The sequence below is a fragment of the Sciurus vulgaris genome (assembly GCF_902686455.1).
Source record: "Sciurus vulgaris genome assembly, chromosome: 1".
NCBI classification, from domain to species: domain Eukaryota; kingdom Metazoa; phylum Chordata; class Mammalia; order Rodentia; family Sciuridae; genus Sciurus; species Sciurus vulgaris.
The window spans coordinates 43,249,670-43,268,143 of NC_136461.1; the positions used below are offsets into that span (position 1 = coordinate 43,249,670).

Sequence of the window (18,474 nt, forward strand, 5' to 3'; positions counted from 1 at the left end):
GTGGGTGGGGCAAGATAAGGATATCCTGACTGTGACTGGTTGAAGTGGCTGTCATTCACAAAACGAGTCTCGGCGTCCGGCCCCCTAAGCTCCCGGCAGACCCTGCGCTGGGAAAGATGGCGGCGTCCAGGTGGAGGTCTTGAGGAGAGCTGGCTATGGCGTTGGCGTCTGGGCCCGCAAAGCGGGCGCTAGCTGGCTCTGGGCGGCTCGGCCTTGGAGGCTGCGGCACCCCGAAACGCGGGGCTTACGAGTGGGGCGTACGCTCCACGCGGAAGCCCCCGCCTCCTCCCCTGGACAGGGTGTACGAGATCCCTGGACTGGAGCCCATCACCTACGCGGGGAAGATGCACTTCATGCCGGGGCTCGCGCGGCCGGTTTTCCCGCCGTGGGACCCTGGCTGGACGCACCCAAAGTTCCGCCCCTCGATCCCGATTCAGAAGCATGCACTGTTCAAGGACCAGGCTTGCTACGTATTCCACGAGCGTTGCCGTCTGGTGGAGGGTGAGGACCCAGGACAGGCGGGTGGCGGCCTAGTTCCTCTGCCCAGCACTGACCCCCGACCTTCTGTTGCTTTGGGCAAAACATTGAAGCTCTGCGGGTCTTGGTTTCTTCGTCTGAAATATGGAACCGTAGTGATTCCCATCTTCAGGAAGTTACCAGGATTAAGTGGGATGTAATACAGCTATGATTATGTGAGGGAATAATGAGTTTTAGTGACAAAGTGAAAAGACCTGGTTTCTAAACCAAGCCCTGTCTCTAACACTGTGACCTCAGGCAAGTGGCCAAACTTCCTGAGCCTCCCGTTCCTGTGAAATGAATGGTGATGACTAGACAGTACTCACTGACCCCTCTAGCTCTGACATTCTGGAGATTAACTGTACTTTTTTTTTTTTTTTTTTGGTACCGGGGATCGAACTCAGGGCCTTGTGCTTATGAGGTGAGCACTCTACCAGCTGAGCTATCTCCCCGGCCCGATTAACTGTACTTTTAAGAAATAGATGGAGGGAGATTACAGTGGAAAGAGAGCAGAAAGAGTGTTTAATCTCCTGGCCTGTTACCTCATATTACAGAATTATTAATTGTAGCAGAAAAGTGATTTTCTCACAGATGCACTATGGGTAATGGTGAAGCCAGATCCCCAATTCCACTTTCAGTGCCTTTTGTCAAAAGTCAGAGTCCAGATGTTTTCTATGAGAGAATTTGAACCTGGAAGACTTCTACCCATTTGTGCTTCTCTGTCACTTTCACTAAAAAGAACGGATCAAGGGCTGGAGATGTTGCTCAGTGGTTGAGCACTTGCCCAGCGTATTCAAGAACCTGGGTTCAATCTCTAACCCACCCCCACCACAAACATCTAGAGTCCCTGTGTGGTGTGGGGAGGTGACTATTTATCGAGAGTTCCTTTCCTTGTTCCTCAGTCTTCCCATCAAAATCAGGATGGGAATAGGACAGATCCAAAAAACAAAATGCTTGAGGTAAGTGGGAGCAGTATTTTCCAAGGGGTAATTAGGAAAGAAAGATCCTTGGCAGACATTGGGGCCTAAGCAAGTAAAAAATCCCAGATTTGAGAAAGTTAATTGGCCAGCCTCTTAAGCTACTCTGTTCCCTGCAAGCTGATTTTCTAGCCATTAAACACTTTCAGTGTCCTTAAAGGGTGCTATGAAGGGTATTACAAGACATGGCACCCTTCAGTGACTCTGGTAATGGAACTCAGTGAATGAAGGCGTTAGCAGTGCTTGAGAAGTTAAGATTAGGCTCATCTGAGCTGGGCATGGTGGCACATGCATGTAATCCCAGCTCCTTGGAAAGCTGAGGCAGGAAGATTGCAAGTTGAAGACCAGCCTTGGCAATTTAATGAGACCCTGTCTCAAAAAATTAAAAAGACTGGGGTGTAGCTCAGTACTTAAGTGCCCTTGGGTTCAATCCCCGTTACGGAAGGGTAATATAGCTCATTACAGAATATCAGAATTTAAGCAATATCATTACAGAATTTAAGCAAGATATGAAAAGTTCTGTGCTTAAGTGGTAGCAAATTCAGGGCTCCTTAAGTTATTCATGATTTTCTAAAAGTTATTCCCATTTTTTTCCGAAAGCAGCTTTCCCTTGATAAGGTTGCATGAATTTATTCCTGGGTTTCTACCTAATAAGTAATGTACGTTTGGTAGATACAGATCTTTTTGTGTCAGGGGTAAGGTGTAGATTAACAGAGGGATTTTTTTTTTTTTTTTTTTTTTTTGTATCAGGGATTTAATTGAACCCAGAGGTGTTTTATCACTGAGCTACACACTCAACCCTTTTTATTTTTTCTATTTTGGGACGGGATCTCACTAAGTTGTGGAGGCTGACCTTGAACTTGGATCCTCTTGCCTCAGCCTCCTGAGCCACTGGGATTATTATAGGCGTGTACCACCATGCCCAGCAAGAGAAGGGATCTTAAGTGAAGGATTGGCATCTGTTGATGTAGTCCCATAGCCTTGGATCTCACTGTCCTAACAGGATTCAGCTCTATGATCTCAGTTTTCTAGCCACAATCAGCTGTTGACCTTGAAGTAGATGGTCATTCCTGATGTTGAGATGAAATCTGGCTCCCCTACCCTCCACTCTTCACTTTCAGTTCTTTCCCAGGTGTCCCAGGACAAATGTAGCCCTCTCTTAAGGCAGTCTTTTCTCCATTATGCTGCCTAGCAGACATGAGCAACTTTTCCTGAAACAACTTCTCATTTCATTGTTTTATGTTGATTACCCCAAAGGTGTGAAACAGGCCCTCTGGCTGACCAAGAGCAAGTTAATAGAAGGCCTTCCTGAGAAAGTGCTTAGCCTTGTTGAGGATCCGAGGAACCACATAGAGAACCAAGATGAGCAGGTTCTAAACATCATCTCTCACGCCCGTCTCTGGCACTCCACTGAGGATATCCCCAAGAGAGAGACCTACTGGTAAGTTTCCCCCAAGTAAATAAGATTTCCAAATCATGGATCTTGGAACCAACCTGTTACTTTAAGTCTGCAAATGTCTCTGCTTTTCTTCAAGCCCAGTCATTGTGGACAGTCTGATACAGCTGTGTAAATCCCAGATTCTCAAGCATCCTTCTCTGGCCAGGCGGATCTGTGCCAAAAACTACTCATTATCTGCTACCTGGAATCGAGGTTGGTCATCGTGTACACTAGAGAACTTTGAGCTGTTTTTATCTTTGTATTCTCAATCCCACTATTAGCTTGCATCCTTCCTGTTTCCACCCTACCTTACCCAAATGCCTATCTTCACTCTCTTCATGACCCAGTTTTGTAGGCTAAGGCACATCATCAGTATGGTTAGTATAGCCTCACCTTTTTTGTTAAATTTTTTTTTAGATGATAGTAGACCTTTATTTTATTCATTTATTTTTATGTGGTGCTGAGGATTGAACCCAGTGACTCACACTTGCTAGGCAAGTGCTCTACCACTGAGCCACAACCCTAGTCCAGCCTTTTTTGTTTTTAATCACTCCTATCTAAGACCATTAATAGCCAGCCATATCTGGTAAGTGCCCACACTGTGCGTGGGAGTGCTTAAGTGCTGAAGATGAGGAGATAAAGCACATTGAGTCTCTGTCCTCACCACACTCATGTTCTATTGCAATGGCCTTAGCCCTTTCATACTTCTCTACTTTTCCAAATCTGGGTTCAACATAGCTGCTAGAGCGGTCTTTCTGTAGACCACTTTCTACAGAAAGACCCTGCCCCACCCCCATACTGGAGTTGGACCCAGGGTGCTCTACCACTGGCTGCATCCCCAGCCTTTTGTAATTTTTGAGACAGTCTTGCTAAGTTGTAGAGGCTGTTCTTGAACTTGGAATCCTTCTGCCTTAGCCTTCTGAGTTGCTGGGATTACAAGTGTGCATGACCGTACAGGGTCAATACAACTCTTTTAATGTCTCTCTCCCTTATTTCAAATCCTGCCTCCTAGTAGCTTGAACCCTTTATCATGGTGTACAAGGCCCTCTATGATATGACCTTCGCCTAGTCTTTCTAAGTCTTATCTCCTGCACTACTGTCCTGTTCCCCTACCCGCTTCCCTAAATTAGCCACTTGCAGCTTTTTGGTGTCAAGCATTCCCTCCTTGGTGCCCTTATACTTGCTGTACATTCTGTCTGGAGTGCTCTTTTCTACTTTCCTCATGTAACCCTATTTTACTTATCTGTAGTGCTCAGCCCAAGCCCCTTCTTTGTGAGTCCAGGCTGGTTTAGCTGTCCCTCCTTGGTGCTCCTTACATTCATTATGCTATCAGAGCACTTTCATAGCACTTATTACAGTATGTTGCAGCTATCTGAACGGATACCAACTCTCAGGTGTTTGAGGCAGGGATGTCAGAGGGCACAGGTGTTCTAAGTGGTGGGATCCTGGAGCAGGGAAACCAGCTAGGGAATAATTTGGCACTTGAGGACATCTGTTTGGTCAGGTTTCTCCAGCTTGCCCTTTGCATATGGACTTCCTGGCAGGGAGTCAGCCTTGCAGAGGTAATGGCACCACTAAGGAAATTAGTGAGCCTCATTAATAGAGGAGTACTTGTTGGCCCATCATCAAGTATTACCTCTAATTAAACTGCCCTGTTTGGAGCTGTCACTGGAGGAGGGATGTGGAGGGAATTGAATTAGAAACCACACTAGAGTGGTCTGTGGGGAGAATCTAAAACCCAGGGTTAGGAGAGGTCCAGGCACATTTTTGTTCCTTGCAGGTTATATGTGAGGAAACAGGAAATGTTTTAGGAAACTAATCTTGAGGTATTATTATGATATACTTTAACAAACTGATCAGCGTTTATGCATCCACAGATGTAGTATCCGTTTTTTTACATACCCAGTAAGGAAGACCACATACTTATTAAATGTCAGTGCTATTGACCAAACAGATTGTTAGAACTATAAGAAAACCAGCCTTTTTTGGGGGGGCGGGGGGACTAGGGATTGAACCCAGTGTTGCTGAGCCACATCCCTTTTTTTTTTTTTTTCTTTTTTGAGACAGGATCTTACTAAGTCCTTAGGGCCTTGCTAAATTGCTGAGACTGGTCTTGAACTTGTGATCCTCCTTCCTCAGCCTCCTGAGTTGCTGGGATTACAGGCATGCTCCACAGCACCCAGCAGAAAAACAACTTTGCCACATTGTCTACATGCTGTGATTTGACTATATTTCGGAAACCAAAGGACCTGCAGAAGCAGGTGTGCCTCCTTGGAGTCCCCTCAGTTTCCCAGGCTCAAGGAGCCTTTCCAGGTGCATTTCATCTGGTGGTGGCATGTGGTTGCCCACGGACTACTATGAAGGGCAACTGCACATGTTTATGCAGATTACTGGTCAATCTGAGGCATGCTTGTTTCCTCAGATCATCTGTGTTCCTCACAGCAGATATGTGAGTCTGACTCATGAAATTCTCTGACTGACCTGGTGTTTCACTCTCAGTTGTTGGGGTCACCTGGCCTTGTTCCAGGGTTGATCAGTGTCTTTAGCTTCTGGTCTTTTGCTTCTTGCTCTTTATCCCTCTTCGCTACCATACCATGTTTAGCCATTGGATGTGTTTCACTATAGAGTCACATATTCCAGTGACCTTGCACATGTTATTCCACCTTAACTGGAACAATTTTCTTACACTTTCTTACCTGATAGACTCCAAACCAGTGATTTTCAACTGGAAGATAGTTTTGCCCTCAAGGGAACATTTGGCAATGTCTGGAGACATTTTTGATTGTGATGACTTGGGTGGGTAGGGATAGGATGGGAAGGGACTTCCAGTGGGTAGAGGCAGGGCTGCTGCTAAATACAGGATAGCCCCTTCACCAATGAATTATCTGGTCCAAAATGTGGATTGTGCTGAAGTTGAGAAGTCCTGATCTTCTCCATCCTTTAGATGGCATCCTTTTAAGGCATTGTTTTTCTCAAGATGCTCTCCAGACCTCCCAGAGAAGTCACTTTTCCCTCTTGGACTGCATCTGAGTCTGGTTCATACTTTTTGCTACAGCACTTCCTGTTTGGTGAGCTCCTTGAACAGAGAGGGTAAGCTGGGTTCCCAGCTTATGGTTGGTGCTTGGAAAGATCTGTGTGGCATGCACTGGACCATCGTGTCTCTGCATCTGTCAGGAAAGGAACACAGTAAGAAGAGTGCACTAGCTCATCTCCCTCTCAGGGACCCCAGTATTAACATCCTAATCCCAGGTTTTGTGTTCTGTGGTTAGACTATAGTGGATTTGAGGTGCACAGGAAATAAAGGCTTTAGACTGTACTGAACAGATGAAAGATTTTATACTAGTTTGGACTGAACATTTTTTTCCTCTTTCAGAGTCTGTTCTCCTTCAGGTCCGTGGTACTAGTGGCACCCGACTGAGTGTCAAGGATCCTCTGCCCCCCATTGCCTCCAGAGAGGAGATTGAAGCTACCAAGAATCATGTTCTCGAGAACTTCTATCCCATATCTCCCACTATTGATCTTCAGGAATGCAGTGTCTACAAATTGAAAGATGACACAGGTGAGAAGCAAAGCCTTTGAGTTGTAGGCAGTGAAGAGGTGAGGGATGTGCTTTATCTAGAGGAAAAGGACGTGCTAAGAATTCACATGCATTGTCTCCTAGAATCCACGTAACAGCCCATGCAGCAGGTACTGTTATTCCCATTTCATAGGCAAGGAAACTGGCTCAGGGAGGTTGAGTGATTTGTTTTAAGGCTGACTTTGCATTTTACCCCTGAGTAATAACTTTTGATATCAGAATGTTAATGAGTAACTTCAGTGTTTTTTGTTGTTGGTGGTGGGTTTTTTTGGGGTGGTGGGGAAGGTACCAGGGATTAAACTCAGGGGCACTCAATCACTAAGCCATATCCCCAATCCTTTTTTTTTGTATTTTATTTAGAGACAGGGTCTCACTGAGTTGCTTAGTGCCTTGTTGCTGAGGCTGACTTTGAACTTGTGATCCTCCTGCCTTAGCCTCCCTAGCCACTGGAATTATAGGTGTTATTGTTGTTTTAATACTGAGAATTAAACCCAAACCACCACTGAGCTACATCCCAGTCCTTATTTATTTATTTATTTATGTTTTTAATTTCAAGACAGTGTCTTGCTAAGTTGCTGAGGCTGGCCTTGAACTTCTGATCCTCCTGCCTCAGCTTCCTGAGGCTGGGATTATAGGTGTGCCCCACCATGTCTGTCTTAAGGGGCCTTTGACCAGGCTTTTCCTTTATTCATGTATCCTTTGACAGGCACCCTCTTACAGCTCATCCTGTAGACTGCCAGTTCCTTCAGCCTTCCTCCATGGGCCTTCAATGGGCAATTTATCCAAATTCCATCTCACAAGGCACCAACTCAGATTCCATCAGCCACAACAGAAACTCAGCAGTCGGACTCTGCTGGACCCCAGAGTGCCTTGCACTCTGCCATCGTGACTGGTCATCGTGACCCCAGACTATTTTCTCACTGGTCCATCTAGCTGATAGTTCCAGAGGAGACTTTCTGAAACCCCAGTTTAATCTCATCTCCCTACATGCTGCCTCCCTACTGCCTCTGTGGAGTAGTTCTCCTGATATTCTCCAGTGAGGGCCTTCACATCTACTTCCCGCCCCCTCTCCCCATCATACCCCACCCCCACTGTCCATACCTCATACCTCATGCCCTTCTCACCACAGTACTTTCTAATTCCTTGACAGAAACCTTGGCCATTCATCTGCAGCTCACAGTTTGTCTTAGGGATCACTTCCTCCCAGAGATTTCTGTCTCATCAGGGACCTTTTATCTCTCCTTCCTCATCCCTGAATCACTTTGTTTTGTTTTGTTAGTACAGGGGGATTGAACCCAGGGATGCTTTACCACTGAACCACATCCCCAGCCCTATTTTGTATTTTATTTAGAGACAGGGTCTCACTGAGTTGCTTAGCACCTCACTTTTGCTGAGGCTGGCTTTGAACTCAAGATCCTCCTGCCTCAGCCTCCTGAGCCACTGGAGTTACAGGCATGTACCACTGTACCCAGTTCCTAAATCACTTTGGATCTTGACATGTCCCTCCGTCTGGACATGATCGGTTTTTCTGTTTCTCCCCTTTAGATTGTGAGTTCCTCAAAGGCATTGGCAGGCTCCGTTTGGGCTCTGCTCCTGATTTGTATCTTAGCATCTAGCAACACATGTGTATTAGGTACTTATATGTGCAGGAAAGCCACATCCCTCTGCTCGTACTCTACTCAGAGGTTTTCAGAGCCTATATCTTGTTCTTTCTCTTTTTCACCCATGTTCACTGATTCAGGTCACTTATTCTAGAAGCTTCCAGCCTTATAAGGGTTTATTCATAGCTTTGCAGGAGAAGAGGATCCTTACTTGACAGATTGTGGCTAAGATGAGCAAATGCAAAATTTTGACCAGTTGTGAAATATGAGACAAGTCATTTTTTAGTAATATTAAAGCAACAAATAACATTCAAGTACTGAATAATAGTAAAGTACTGAATTCCACAATGATTTGCTTTATTTTTAATAATTACCACAGCTTTCAGGTTATTTCTCTCCTGATATCACTCTCATTTGTGGACTTGAAGAAGAGAGAGAGGGTGGAGTCAGAGCAAGCACACAAGAAGCACCTATAACAGATTGGCAAGCGATTTCTGTGAAGAGCCAGATAGTAAACATTTTAAGTTTTGCAACCTACATATGGTCTCTGTCATAGCTACCCAGTAGACATATGTAGTTGAGTGTGATGTGGCCCAGTAGGAAAGTTATTTATGGAAAACAGGCAGCAGGCTGGTTGTGGCCATTCTGAGCAGGTATATGCCTCCAATGTCTTGGTAGTCCTTGCCCCTGAGCTGAGGAGGTGACTCTCCTGAGGCTCTGGCAGGCTGGCTAATCTTTTCTGCTCCTCCACATGATTACATATCTTGCAGGATTCCGAGAGGGCTATCCTTATTGCTTTCCCCACACCCTGTATCTCCTGGAGACAGCCAAGATACGGCCACACCGATTTCGTCCAGAACAACTGCGGGCCAAGATGATTTTGTTTGCTTTTGGCAATGCCCTGGCCCAGGCCCGTCGACTCTATGGGGTATGTATGTAGAGAAGACCACTGAACTGCTTTATTTGGTATCATGTCCCTATCTTAAGGACATTGTTCAAAGGAAGAAGTCAGTGTGGGAACTCCTGGCTTGACTGAGAAACTTAGGGAGAGGCACTTCCTCTTGCCCTGTGGGTTGAACTGACCTCCACTGGGGGCTAGCTGGGGGCTTGCACTTTACCCAGAGACAGTAGCCCATGAGGTTTCATTGGGATCCCTGTTTTCAAAAGTATTCCACAGGAACATGGAGAGCTAAGTAGCTTGCCCAGCATTCTGCAACAGTAAGTGGTGGGGAAAAGATTGGAATGAAGTGCCCCCAGCTCCGAAACCTTCAGGTCTCTGTGCTCCAGGGCACCACCCTACTTTGCAGTGTTAGAACTGGAGCCCAGGTCTCCACGAGGCAGGCAGAAGGAAGTGAAGCAGTGGAGATGACCTAGCCTAGCTTGCCAGCTCACAGTAGATTCTGGGGATCCAGGGTACCACGTGGTTACAATTCCTAGATCCTATGAGGAGGTCCCAGAGACCACGATGATATAGAATGGAGGATGAGTGGTTGTCACAGACACTTGTCCCAAGATAGGGGGCACCAGAGCAAATGCCTCCAGGGAGACGAGGGTCACATAAGAACCCTAAGCAGACCTCAGACATCAGGTCCCTGGCTTTTGTATGTGCAGTAGAGGGCTTCTGAGAGATGCTGCTAGGTAACCAGGTCTTGGTTAGAGCCTAAGTGCCTCTTGGAGGAGTGAAGAAATTCTGTAGTTTCCTGTCCTACTTGGTCTAGGCACTAGGCAGGATTGGGGAGGCGTGACTAGGTACATGGATTGGGAGTGGGATGGATGGTGCCCATATTGAGCATCTGTTACTTCCCAGGCATTGATTAGGGCTCTTGTATTATTGGCTCTCAAAATATAGCCTGGATGAGCTCCTTTCCGGGAGCTTGTTGGAAATGCATATTCTCAGACCAATACCAATTGAGTCAGAAGTCCTGGGGTTGGGGCCAGCTGTCAGCATTTGAACACACCTCCCAGGTGAATGAAACCAATGCAAACTTGAGTTTGAAAACCCTGCATGAAAATTTGAGGACAACTGCACAGTTCACTCCTATAGCAACCCCATGTGGCAGAGGCTGTTAGCTTCACTTGGCAGGTGACACTGAGGCTCAGGAGGCTAAGTAACTTCCCCCAGGTCGCACACATAAGAGATTAGCAAGTGAGCTGAGCTGTAGCTCAGTGGTAGAGGACCTCCTTAGAATGCGTGAGGCCCTGGGTTCGATCCCCAGGACAACAAAAAAAAAAAAAAAAAAAAAAAAAGAAAAAAGAGAAACTATTGTCACACCTTTATGTGACCTTGTGTCTTTCTAGTCTGAGAAAGGCTAGCTTTATCCCCATTCTAACTGTGTACATCTTGAAGGCTATGGAAAGTTAGGTAATTTTTCCAAGATCCCACATCTAATGACTAAGGAAGCAAGGATTGAATCCATAATCACTCCATCTTTGAAGGATGGAAGGAGGCAGTCACATGTCATGTCCCAGGCCTGCCAGCTCATTGTAGCAACTGCCAGCTTTTGCCAGCAGAGCCTGCTACCACTAATTGCAACCCAGGTGAACAGGAGAGGGGGCTTTCCCCAACCCCTCCATGTACAAATTATACCTGGAGATGTGAAGTTGATTATGGGAATTATGGGAAGACTCTCTAGGTAAAAGGTAAAATTGCTGAGAAATTTATGTAACTACCTGCAGTTTTATTGATCTATAGAGACGTAAGAGTCGATATAGAATTCTCAGCTATCACTTACAGGTACTATTTTTTTATGCAGCTAAGAACAGATATTTCTAAGGCCAACAACCCCAGTGGCCCACACTGAGGTCTGCCATTAGCTATTGCTGAGGTCAGATCAGCCAGCCCTGGAGGGTGTCAGCAGCATTTTTGAATCAGGATGCCCTGCTTTGTGGGACCTGCTTATTGGATCTTTGTCCAACAAGTAGCAATCACCAAACTGGATTGCTGCAGTTTCCGTAGGTTGACCATATGATTTATCATCCAAACAGGGACACTACTGAGAAAAAGAGGTGCTGCTGTCATGTACACTGGGACACTGGGTGTAAACCAAAACAAGGTTTTAAATGCCTTAACAGCCTGGGGTTTGATCCTGACTCCCACCTCATGAGTGACTTGGAGCAAATTACACCAATGTTCTTATCTCTTAAGTGGGACTATACCTCTAGATTTATGAGCATAGAGGTGATTTTATGAAAAATTGCCAAGATGCCTGGCACCCAGGAGGCCTTCAGTAAAGTGGTTTTAGTATTACTATGATTACCATGTGGTGCCAACTGAAAAAGATCATCAGCGAATGAAATAACTGGTAAAGTCCTGGTGTGACACCGCTGAAGCTGCAGTGAGAGTGTGATGCCCTTAGCATGAAGCTAAGGTGACTGCTGGCATAGGCAGTCCAGGATGCCAGGCCCTCGGATCAAGGCAGGAGTGGACGGACGGTGCACATGGTCTAATATAGCAAGAGCCATGTTGGGTACTGGTGCCACCCTCTTTGTGACTATCAAGTCACAGACAAGTCAGTATACTCTGCTGAGTCTATTTTCTTCTCTCTGTTGAATGGTGTGAGAACCAAATGACATCATATCTGTTCCCCACTTCTCCAGGTTAAGGTTTGATAGCTGATGTCACTATTATCCTCATCAGGCAATACCATGAGTTCAAGGGATTTCTGTCATTAGACTCCCAGCTCACTTGCCTGAACTTTGTGACTTACCAGGTAACTGCCTCTCAGTGGTGGGAATTATTAATTCAGTATGCTCAAGTTCAAGCACTAGACTCCCTGGGACACAAACAACGGGATGGGGGGTGGCCAGGCAAGAGAGGTGAGGGAAGGCCTGGCTCTCCCTCACTGTGCCCTGAATTCCATTCTATTTTAATTGCCCTAAGATGAAGCCATTAGGGGGGTGGGGTTGTGGCTCAGTGGTAATGTGCTCGCCTGGCATGTGTGAGGCACCGGGCTCAATCTTCAGAACCACATAAAAATAAATAAAGACATTGTGTCCATCTACAACTTAAAAAAAAAAACCATTAAATGGGAGGAGTTGGGCGTTTTGAAGGGCAGTACTAGAAGCTGCCTGGTCTTTGCTATTCTTACACGCCCCTTTCCTGGAGAGTCCACTCTAGCCACATTCATTCCAGGCAACGCACTTGCTGATGAGCTTTCAGTTGGCACCTCCTGGTTTTCACAGCTACTACTTAAACCTCTTATTTCGGTGGCCTTCTGAGTGCCAGCACTTCCAGTTTTCATAAGCTCACCTCTACTCTCGTGAATCTAGAGATAGATTTGATTTGTCTTCTGTTCCTCTCAGAATGACCACAAGGTCTTGGAGCATCCAATAGTCGTGCAGAGTGTGGGCACAGATGGACGTGTCTTCCAGTTTCTCGTGTTCCAGTTGAACACCACAGATCTGGCCTCTAATGAGGGGGTTAAGAATCTAGTCTGGGTGGACTCGGATCAGCTCCTCTATCAGCACTTCTGGTGTCTCCCAGTAATCAAAAAGAAGGTGGTGGTGGTAAGTATAGCTCTTTCCTGCTTGGTGATTGCAACAGGGCTGGGAAGAGAACCTGGCTCTAGGGACTGTGCACCCAGAACGTCTGCCTGCCCCTTTCTTCAGCTCCTACTTCCTTCTGCACCTGCCTCCAGCCATACCCAACTCCTTCCAGCATCAAGCAGGCCTGGGGCCTGGGGGAATGCTGCTCCTTTTGTATAGGAGGCTTCTCCCTCCCCCCCACCCCCCCTTTCTCTCATCTGGCCGTCCTTCACCAGTCCTTCCAGGTTTAGTGATTTTCTTACCATGGGATTTTCTTCCCACCACCGTCCTCAGCTTCTGCCTTACTTCAGTGCCTCAGTGTAGTTATCTGTTCACATGTTTTTCTTCTCTAAACTAAGCTCCACACTCCTGGAGGGCAGGGCCTGTGAGCAATGTATTATTTCATTCCACTGACACACAGTTCCTCCCATGTCACTGTCACTGCTACACCAAGGGATCATCTGACAGGGTCCAGGCCTGCTCTCTGCAGCAGGCAGCAATGATGTCTTAAGTCAGTTGACACAAGAACCAGTCAGCAGAGAGCATTCTGAAGAGAGCGGGATCAGGGGATGAGAGGGAGCGGACCAGGACGCTGCTAGGTCTGTGACAGCTGGTTCCCACCCAGGGCCTACTGACAGATTACATTCTTTGACTCCCAGCATGTCCATTTCTGCCCTTGAAACGTCCTCTGGATATGAGCCCTTCTTTTTGACTCCAGACCACCTTGTCTCACCTGCACGGTCACACCAGCCACCTCCCATCTCTGTTCTTGGCCCATCCCCTTTGTGGCTCAGACCTTCTTCCTTTAATCTCTTCCTTCCAGAGCAGACTCAGTACTAGGCCCCTTGTCTTGGTGAGCCAGCTTCCACTCTGCCAGCTCCCATCACTCCACCCATCACCGGGGCCTGGGCCTCAGCCTCACCCTCACCCTGGCCCTTCTGGCCCTTTTCTTGTACTCTATTTTTGCATATGCTGTTCTCTTTGAAGCCTCCTTCCTCTCCTTTTTCTTTCTGGACCATTCTACTCCTTCCTTGTATGTAAGTCGGTGAGTTAAGTCATTTCCCCTGTTTTCTTAGTACCTTTTTTCTGCTTCTGCAATGAGGTCTGTCACCTTTTATTAGCACTCTTTGAACACCTGACTGTAAGATCCTTGAGGACAGGCACCAAATCCACGTCACTGCTGGGTCTCTAGCCCTGGGCACAGCCCAATACAGTGATAGCAGGCCCCTGAAAAATGGAGGTGGAATGAGCAAGGGACTGTTGTCCTTGAATGAAAGGAGGCAACAGACTGTTCCTGGTGGTTGAGACGAGAGGAGTTAGGGAGCAGCAGGACGGTGTCAACAGAAGCTTCCCGGCCTTCTCACTACCACCCCCCTCAGGCATCTCCTCAGTGCTAGCTCCCCAGTAACCCCTTCTTAGTCCTGTTGAGAGTCAGTAGGGGAAGAAACAATGATGACCCAGGACCTCAAGATTTACAGAAGACGGGCCTTTGTTTTAATTGCTGCCATTAAGTCTAGTAGCAGGATCCTAATGGACTATGTTCTTTCCAGGAACCTGTCGGACCAACTAGTTTCAATCCAGAGACATTCAGGAAGTTTTTGGCTCTGTATTTGCATGGTGCCGTGTGAGCCAAGGAGGTTCTGAGGCCTGAGCCCCATCCCCACCCCCGCCGCCTGCCCCCTCTGAGGAGCCTTCATCCTGGGTGGAGCCAGGGCCTCTGCTCCTGTTCAGCCTCTGATCTCACTGACAGTAAAGAACTCTGTATTGTACTGGAGCCCGTGTTGGTGTGATGGTGCTGTTGGTGGGTACTGCAGCCCTGGGTCATCGTGCTGTGCAGGTGTGGGCCCTGGAGCCTGGCCAGCCTCAGCCTCAGTCTCCACCAGCCCTGCCCTAGACTCAGGCTATGGTGAGCATCTTCCTAGCTCTGTTTCAGTTTCTTCACCTGAAAGATGAAGGACCTTTATTGTTGTGAAGACTCTTTGTCTGTCATATGGGCCTACTGGCAGATGCTCTGCGTAGGTGCTGGGTTCTCCCAGAATTGTTTACATTGCACACACATTCCAGTGACTGTAGAAAATCTGAATAGCGTGTCCATTGTGGATTTCTTGGATGATGGGCCACACAGTTCTGGGTCATCTGGCCTCTGTTTATTCAAATAATGTCAAGTTCTCCCCTGTGTCAGACACTGCCACATGCCAGGTGCCGTGTACACTGCACCTTATTCGATCCTCACACAGCCCTGCTGAGTAATTGCATAAGAAATGTCATTTCCAAAGTTAGGAGAAATGCTGAGTACCTAAGGTGTGAGACCCTGTTCTCTGCCCTAAAGATGAGGAAACAATGCAAGGAAGGCCCCACAGCTGGTGCTTTGGGTCTGCTTCCCTAGGAGAGGAGATTTGGTTGAGTCTGGGGAACCACTTCAGGCCCAGCACCTTGGGGCTCATGGGTGACAGCACTGGGGAGAAAGGACTGAGCCAGTGTGCTCACACCCAAGGTCCCTCCCAGGTCCACAGATACCTTGGGGCCAGAGTTGACCCACTGATGCAAGGGGGTTGAGCCTGCAGACACCATTGACCTGTCGCTAGTCATTGGATAACTGCTCCTCACCTCTATGGGAGTGACCTTGGGAAAGGGCTTCCCTGGCTGGAGGGGCTCTGGAGAGACCTGGGAGCCTGCAGCATCCATAGCCAGAAAGCGGCAAAGCCCTTTCCAGCCTGTGCCCAACTCCTAGGCTGTGCACTTTCCACTTCACATTCAAATTTTATTTTCATTTTTATTTTTTGGTGTGTGTGGTGCTGGGGATTGAACGCAGGGCCTTGTGCATGCAAGACAAATTTATTTTTTAAGAGGGGATCTCATCCGGGTACAGTAGCACACGCCTGTAATCCTAACTCTGGCCCCTGAGGCAGGAGCATTGCAAGTTCGAGGCCAGCATCAGCAACTTAGTGAGACCCTGTTCAATATAAAAAAAGTAAAAAGGACTGTGGATGTAGCTCAGTGGTAGAGCACCCCTGGGTTCAACACCCGGTGTCAGAAATAAAAGGGGGTGTCTTACCACGTCACCCAGGCTGATCTTAAATTCCTGAGCAGCTGGGACTACAGATGAGCACCACTGTACCAGCTCTTTGCACTTGACAGCTTATCTCAGGCGAGGCATGGGGTGGGCTGGGGCAGCATCTGGGATTCCTAGATGTGAAGCAAGAGGTGTGAAGCCAGTGAGTCTGAGGCTGGGGTGACCAGCTCATGGGGGACCTGGAACGCCAAGCACTGTGGTTCCCACAGGAGCTGATGTGGACCCAGGGGAATCGGCGAGCCCTGTTGCCCATTTTACCTAATGAAACAAGTTACATGTAAATGGTGAGAAATCAGAGAGTTCAGAAAGGTTCAAAAGTTGTCACCCCTCCCAAGGCAATCCCCCGTTCTTTTTCCAAAGAATAACCACTACTCAGTGTCTCATGTACCACATGGTAAAACATGTCATAAATGCATCTGCCCATTACTTAGTGTCATCCAGTCATAGTCCCAGTTACAGCTTTTTTATTTTTTTGGTGGTCCTAGGAATCAAATCCAGGGTGCTCTACCACTAAGCTATATCCCCAGCCCTTTTAATTTTGAGACAGGATCTCACTAAGTGGCTGTAGGTGACCTCGAATTTGCAATGCTCCTGCCTCAGCCTCCCTAGTAGCTGGGACTCCAGCCTGCCACCACATTAGCTATATTCATAGGCCCTTTGCCACCTCCTTCTGGGAATCGCAGGATCTTGCCGTATCAGCACATACACTCACCTGTGCTTGTTACTATCTACTGGTGACCATCAGGTTATTTCCAGTTAGTAGTTATTACCAGTAATGCTGCAGCATACATTTTCATGCATCTTAGAGTACTTTTGCCAGCATAGCCATTGGGTAAATTCCTAGCCACAAGATTGCTGAGTCATGGGAGTTTTTAAAGAACACTGCGGGGAATGCAGAGGACGAATTGGCAGGACAATGGTCCAGGTGGAGGCCAGTGCAGTTCTAAGCAGACTAAGTCCCTTAGGGGTTGAATGGAGTGAAAGGGTGAAGTGAACTGGAGCCCCAGGCCAGTGGGATGAAGGCTTAGTGAGCACAGTCCTAAGACCCTGCAGCTTGAGACAGTCCTGGGTGGACCTGGTTTTGCAGGGCAGCCAGTAGCCTAGGCATCCTAACCCCCCAAACTAGGACAGCCCTGCCAGCTAGCCTGGGTGGTAAATTGGGCCTGCAGCCCATTGCATTCAGCGCAAAGTGATCTGCACAGTGAAGCAGGAGTAGCAGTGGTTGTTATTCTCCCCACGCAGATGGAGAAACAGGCTCAGAAGCCACATGATGTAGTGTGTGTTCGTTGGGTTTTCATTGCTGTGACCAAAATGCCCAACAAGAACAAACTTGAGGGGCTGGGGCTGTGGCTCAGTGGTAGAGCACTTGCCTAGCATGTGTGAGGCACTGGTTCGATTCAGAACAGCATATAAATAAATGAATAAAATAAAGGTACATCAACAACTAAAAAAAACGCAAAAAAAAAAAAAAAAAAAAAAAAACTTGGAGAAGTTTATTTGGGCTCAGATTCAAAGGTTCAGTCCAATGGAGTCAGTCGACTCCATTGCTCTGGGCCTGCGATGAGGCAGAATATCATAGCAGAAGGACACAGCAGAGGAAAGCTGCTCCACTCGTGGCAGATGGGAAGCAGAGCAAGAGTGCAGGATAAAATAGAATCCACAAAAGCACACTCACAGTGACCTAACTTCCTCCAATACCTCACCTGCTCACAGTTACAACCCAGTACAGTTGTCCTTCCAAATGATTAACCCATCAAAGGGATTAATCCACTCATTAGGTTATAGATCTTATAATCTCATCATGTCATCTCTGAACATTTCTGCAATAGCACGGGAAGTTTGGGGGGACACCTCATATCCAAACCACAATGTGGTGTGAATTGCTGGGAAGTCCATATGTGGTGATAACTGCTCCCGTCAAAAAGACGTATTCCTAATGCCCACCTTCCTCATCCCACCACCTTGTATTCCTGATGAAATGGAGTTAAGGCCTGTCTGGCTTAAAACCTGAGAACAAGGAGCCCAGCTAGCCAGCCTGTGCTGGGAAGGAAGCAGAACACTGGGGAGAGGGGCGGGGAGGGGCATAGGGTCACACTTAGTATGGAAATCTCACTATGGGGACTTGTAAGCAAGACATTTTTGGAACCAAAATGTTTCCCATTGTAAACTTGTACCTGAACACATTTCTCATTGTGTTATAGATTTAAGTGTCTGGTTGATTCATTGTTCATTTCCTAGATTTCAGGGCAAGAAAATCATAAATTTGGCCTGGAGGAAGCCATTTCCTTGAAACTCCTATACCCAATCGCCCTCAGATCTCAACTTCTCTTCTACAAAATGGGGCTAAAGCCTCTCCCTTTCTAATTTTCCCCACTTGCAGATTAAATAGGTTGCATTTGACCAACTGGTCTTAAGTAGGTGGATTTGGAGTTTTCAGAAGCCCCGTGAAAAGGGCTCACATGGGGGCCTCCCTTTAGCCTGCTGTCTCCTGATACCAGCTCAGGCTGGCCCTGTAACTGGATCTGCAGGGCTCCATCCCTCACTCGCTGCAGGCCCACAGCTGGGAAGGAGCCAGGCAAGGTCATCTCAGGCATTTTAGCATCTCCCTGTTTCCTCTCACAGCAAGTGAAAGTCCCACGAAGCATGCATGTGACCCGAGTGTCTCAGATGGTATGACTGCTGGAAGACCACCCTGGTACCGGGACCCTCCCCTGGTGTGTCTGGGAACCAGTCAATCCTAGTGCCTGCTCCTTATCTCAGGAAGAGTG

General features: G+C 47.4%; 1 protein-coding gene across 1 annotated transcript; it reads left to right on the plus strand.

The window, feature by feature from the left end:
• The first annotated feature begins 82 nt into the window (after positions 1-82).
• MRPL37 (mitochondrial ribosomal protein L37) lies at positions 83-17,010 on the plus strand. Its single transcript, XM_079144559.1, has 7 exons — positions 83-501; positions 2,751-2,934; positions 3,029-3,144; positions 6,305-6,490; positions 8,880-9,037; positions 12,412-12,615; positions 14,184-17,010. Exons 1-7 carry the CDS (start codon positions 156-158, stop codon positions 14,259-14,261), a joined length of 1,272 nt encoding a protein of 423 aa, XP_079000685.1. The 5' UTR covers positions 83-155; the 3' UTR covers positions 14,262-17,010.
• Positions 17,011-18,474: the final 1,464 nt, after the last annotated feature.

Excerpts from the sequence above, each read along its gene's own strand:
- MRPL37 (XM_079144559.1), top strand. The coding sequence starts at position 156 with ATGGCGTTGGCGTCTGGGCCCGCAAAGCGGGCGCTAGCTGGCTCTGGG. Across the intron at positions 2,935-3,028 it reads CCCAAGAGAGAGACCTACTG|CCCAGTCATTGTGGACAGTC; the intron begins GTAAGTTTCCCC and ends CTTTTCTTCAAG. Across the intron at positions 6,491-8,879 it reads CAAATTGAAAGATGACACAG|GATTCCGAGAGGGCTATCCT; the intron begins GTGAGAAGCAAA and ends CATATCTTGCAG.